Below are 5517 nucleotides of genomic sequence, written 5' to 3' on the forward strand. Positions count from 1 at the left end.
GAAACTGGTATCTTTTAATCTTAAAAGAAACTGTAATGACAATCTGAATGTTTTCTATTTTTAGCAAAGCTTTTACAGAAAATGAATGTGTGAAGAATGGGAGAGGGCAACTACAGTTGGAAAAAGACAACTGATAATAGAAAAAGTTTCTTCAGTGTTGAATGTTACTTTATCTTGATGGGGCAAAATTACTTTAACTGGAGAATAAACGACTGAACTTTGAGATGTGAGAAAAGTGTATCTACCAGCTTTTTTCTGTAAAGAGAGTTCATAATCTAGTGAGCTGAACTAAACTGAAATTACAGTCAAAACTGGGGACTTTTAGTCTTTCTTGGAAGTAGATGAGGGATGTTCTGAAAGCATCATAAAGCCTACTCAGTCATTGCAAGCAAGTTATCAGCTCAGATAGCTCTGATCTCAGCTCTTCAGTTCAATCAGGATATTTTGTTTTTCTGGAGCACTCTGTGAACAGGTAAATATTTTCACTTTAACACAGCAGTGACTGTTTTTTTCTTTTCTCTTTTCTTTGCAGTGATTCTATTCTGTATGGCAGCCCTAATATTTCCAATAGGATTTTACATCAATGAAGTCGGAGGTCAACCCTATAAATTACCCAATAACACAGTGGTTGGGTCTTCGTATGTACTGTTTGTCTTATCCATTTTCTTTACAATAGTGGGACTTCTATTTGCTGGCAAAGTTTGTTTACCTGGCTGATGAATGTCTGAACTGCAGGACTTTATTTTAGAAAAGAGCAAGACATCAGAATTGCATTCTCAGGAGGATGCCTAAATCAGACTATCAAACACTGACTGAAAAGAGGAATGCTTTGACTTGTTCTCACTATGCACTTTGGATGAAAAAAAGGAGAGCCTTTCCCATAACCAAATACAGACCACGTTGACTAATCTCCTGAGCATACTGCAATGCAGTCAGGTCTGCACTGTGATAGGAACTGGTGAAGAATGCTTTACACTGACAAGCATAACGCCCCACCTTACTGACTGTTCCTGTTTTTAACGTCTCACAATTCGGAAGTCAAAGTATTTATGAACTTTGTGGTGGACCAGAGGGTTGTGGAGGAACTCAAGTGAGGCTGGCCTCGCTGTTTAGGAGATTAGTGTTTTACATCTTCCTTCTGATGAACAAAGCCTTTGGCACCATTGTGGATCAATCTTGCATTACTGCACCAAGAAGCCAATAGATCAAAACATGTTCTCTCAATGTATGTAACAGCAAAAAGACATACATCCCCTGCTCCCCCATAAGCTCTAGGAAACACTAAGGAACATTGTAGAGGGGGATTTCGTCCTTATATTTATATAAATATATATATATAAATATATATATATTTTGCTGATGCAGTATACAGTGTGTGTGTATGTGTGTGTGTGTGTATATACACATATGTATATATATATGTATATACACACAAATGATTCCTGGAAAAGAACTCAGAATGCTTTGCTAGCAAAACACTGTGGTGTGCAAAACTAGAACTCAATAGAAAAAAGCCATTTTTCTGAAGGCCACATAGCTGAGAGTCTTCAGTTTACCTCATTCTTTGTAGCAGCCCTTGATTTTAACAGTTTTTTGTAATAGGTACAAACGATCCCATGCCTTTCTAGGTGCAATTTTAAGTTAAGCTAAAATTCTTTTTATGGTAATTTATTTGTATATGAGGGTAGAAGGTGAGATCATGTCATACCTTAAAATCCTAATTTTGGGAAACTGACACTATTTAAATTATTAGCAACTGTTGTACAGAAAAATCTCTTTTTTTCTACTTCATTGTTACATTAGCATTCATACATGTTCAAGCACAGCATTTTACCATAGGTAAGCATTCCTTTTAGCACATATAAAATGCAATGTTTAAAGTAATGCAAACACTATCCCACTGCAAAGATGGATGAACTTATCTTCAGCTGAATATTAATTCATCTTTGCCAAAAAATGAGCAATATAATTGTTAAAAATGTATGCCTTGTTTACTAAAGTTGTTATTTTAAATGTAGATTTAATGGCCACCAAAATTTGGAGTAAGTATTCCTCACTAACAGTAGTTTTATTTTTCAACACAAGGATAAACCATTGAATCCACAGACATCTTAATTCACTACTAGGTTGGTGTTCCAGGGAAGCTGCCTGTACTATCAGTATTTGTTTTCCTGTTAATACACAGTTTGCCTGAGATTCATTCTGAAAACAAAAAAAATTGTCTGTTTTGAGCACTGTTTCATTGAACTTACTAGAAGAACTGCATTAATGACCAGACAGTCATTTTAGGATGAGATTTATGTTAAAATAAAATCAGCAGTTTCCAAAATAATCACTTACCAGGTAAGCTGGAGTGTTTAAAAACAACACGGTTTGCACAATTATTTTAAACTCTGTGCCATTCAGACCATAGTGGGTCCCTGCCTTTCTCCATTTCTTCCCTCTCCCCCACTCAAGGTATTTTAGTACAAAAATGTAATTTGTTTATGTATATTTTCCTTTGAAATTTTTGACCAAACTTGCCACTGGAATGGTTTCTAAGTAATTGTTTTTTCCAGTCAGTTCATTCACAGGCAGAATGGAGTGTTTATGGATCACTAAATTTTTCCTAAGTGTATTAATCTGTAAATACAGCCAAGCACTTACTTGGAAGTCATGGTTTAATAATTAGAATTTGGTTCCTAATTTAAGCCTTCATCTGCATGGGCAGTCTGAGGCTCCTAGTGATAGTGGTGGAGGTAAAAGGCAGAGTTCAGCTGCTTGATATCTTCTAAAATTTTGGTGTTATCACTACTGTGTCCTAAAATAAAGTATTCACTAAAACTTGGATTATAAATTACATTTTCAGAAATGTTACACTTGTAAATAGTTCGAGATTTTTGTGACTGGAACACAGCTGGGGGGTGGGAGAGTTTCTAAGCTGCTAAAATTTCTTTCCCTTCCCACCCCTCCAACTTACTTATTTCAGTTATTGTAACATCATGTGGAGTTAGGCTTTGATTAAACAGATCACAATAATAATTTTTTTAAAACCAAACAAAAACACTTATCTTGGAGCACACCCAGACTGTGGCTGGCTGACTGGAAATGGATCTGGTCTGCCAGTGCTATTGCTATGAATTATTAAATGTTAGCAAAGGTTTAGTAAATAGATTTATTAAATATTTGAGCATTTCAAATCCAGAAATAGATGCGGCCAAATGCAATTTAGAAAACCCAAACCAGTAACTGAAGAGACAGCTGTCAACAGTTGCTTTTAATAAGGTCACTAAGTACTATATAGTACAGTATTAATTTATAGCAGAAAATCATATCTTGTAAACTGTATATAAAACACTGTTTTATGGTGCAATCATTTGTCAAACTTATGTCTGTTACTTTTGTTTTAAAGTTGTGTGCATTCTTTTCATACCTAAGAGCATCACTGTAAAATCTGCTGAAGACTATTTATAGGTTTTATTTGCACAAGGTTTTGTTTTGAACTACAGGAAGTTCGTATTGAACATGCCTAAACATCTGTAGAGTTTTTCAGTTCATGAAAAGCATATGTTTCCATATGAATCGTCTCCAAAGGTAATCCCATTTTTGTGTTAAGTGTTTACATAAACTTTTCTGATTCTGCCAGCCATTATTTTTTAACTTTTTGAAGGACAGCTCATTTTATACATCAGTAGAGATTTCCATTTATTCTTTTGCTTCTAAATCCTCCCAAAGGTTTGCCAACTCATCATAATGTAATTTGTGCACACTTTGTCATTTATTTGGCTAACAAAACGTGAGATTGGAAACTGAAAATACCTTCAGAAGGAAAAACTAGGAAATTTGTATAAATCTTATCATTGAGCTCAGCTGAAATAATCACCTGGAAGCTGTTTGGCTGAGACCTGGGGAGGGTGTGCTTCGCAGAACACACCAGTCCCACCATTTAACGGGGTTTGTGTGCTGTTGATGCACCGATGGCACGGGCGGTGCCACGCTCCGAGCCCGGCCTCTGCCTCAGCTGGGCCCTCCTGCCGTCCCTGCGTTCCCCAGACCTTGTTTAACCACTCCAGAACACACCTGTAGGTTCCTGTTTGCCCCGACACACACACACACACTGGAAAATGGAAGCTGTCCTTTAAAACCTTTGTGAAGGATGAACATAATGAAGGAAATGGTGTCTGCAGGCGGGCTGTCCTGCCTGGCCTCGAGGCCGGGCCCGCCGCCTGCACCCCCGGCCTTTACTGAGGGTTGTTTTCTATTGGTTAGAGCATTTTTTCAATTAATGATTTCCGAACAAATGTTAATACAAACTGTATAAAATGAACATAATTTTCTTCACTTGTATTTTTGTTATTGAGCAAGTTTATCAAAATAAATTGTCTACTAAAGCGACTGCCTCCGGCTGCACTGACTGGAACCAACCCTGCCACGCACAGGTGTCCTCCCTCAGGTGTGTCCTCTCTCAGGTGTCCTCCCTCAGGTGTGTCCTCCCTCAGGTGTCCCCCCTCAGGTGTGTCCCCTCCCAGATGTGTGTGTCCCCCCTCAGGTGTGTGCTCTCTCAGGTGTGTCCCCCTCAGGTGTCCCCCCTCAGGGGTGTGTCCCCCCCCAGGTGTGTCCCCTCAAGTGCGTCCCCTCACGCCCGGCGGGGCCCCTCGCCTCCCGGCCACTGGCGCCCTCAGGCGGCGGGAAGCGGCGCACCGGGGCCGGCTCCGTCTCCACCGGCAACGCCGCAACAGCGGGTGGGGGCCGGGCTGAGCCCCTCCGCTCCCGGTGCCGCACGAGGGAAGGGTCGGGGCAGTGCCGGGAGGTGCTGAGGGGTTCGGGGAGTCGCTGTCACGGACGCGGTGCCAGGGAGGGGAGGGCGGGCACGGGAGAGCCTTTCCCCCGTCAGGTGAGTCTCATCAGGCGGTGCGGGGTCGGAGGGGCCGAGGGGTCTCTCCCCGGTGGGGTGAGGTGACTCTCGGGCACGGGACACCGCGGGGACCCGGGGCTCCTCCCCCGTGAGGTGAGCGGGGTCTCGGGGAAGGCTGGGGCTGCGCTGACACCCGCTGTGAGCCGCAGGGCCCGGGTGGCCTGGGCCGGGGGGAGGCGTGGAGCCCAGCCAAGGGAAAACCGGGATTTAATGGTTTTTGCTTGACTCGTACCGCGCCCAAAGCCGAGGGCAGCTCGCCCACCCGCTGCCAGCCCGGCTGGCTCAGCTCCCGCCGCCGCGCTGGGCTTTGCTGTGGTTAATCTCTTTTTCTGGTTGAGCTCTGTAGCCGGTGTCCCAGCGGCTGTGCACGCATATAATTACCTGCATAAAATCCATTAACAAGCAGCTCTGCAGAACAGATCCTAAGTGTGTTTTCTATAAATGGATAATTGTAACTTCTCTTTATTTTTTAGTTTGCTGTTGTCCCACATACAATATAAATTGTCATTGAAGTTGCTGACAATATTAATACGTTTCTAATAGTGTTTATTCCTGAAGATTTTAACTTTTTTTTGCTCTAATGCTTTCTTTTTATTTTTAACAAGGCTAAATTTATTAATGTA

General features: G+C 41.7%; 1 protein-coding gene across 1 annotated transcript in view; it reads left to right on the forward strand.

Moving 5' to 3' along the window:
- Positions 1–4333, forward strand: part of MOSMO (modulator of smoothened) — a 31173-nt gene extending 26840 nt beyond the window's left edge. Inside the window, exon 3 of the mRNA XM_058816075.1 lies at positions 533–4333. Within this exon, the coding sequence (XP_058672058.1) occupies positions 533–717 (185 nt within the window). The 3' untranslated portion in view covers positions 718–4333. The remainder of the gene's footprint in view (positions 1–532) is intronic.
- The last annotated feature ends 1184 nt before the right edge of the window (positions 4334–5517 follow it).

The sequence above is a fragment of the Ammospiza caudacuta genome, chromosome 17 (genome assembly GCF_027887145.1).
Source record: "Ammospiza caudacuta isolate bAmmCau1 chromosome 17, bAmmCau1.pri, whole genome shotgun sequence".
NCBI classification, from domain to species: Eukaryota; Metazoa; Chordata; class Aves; order Passeriformes; family Passerellidae; genus Ammospiza; species Ammospiza caudacuta.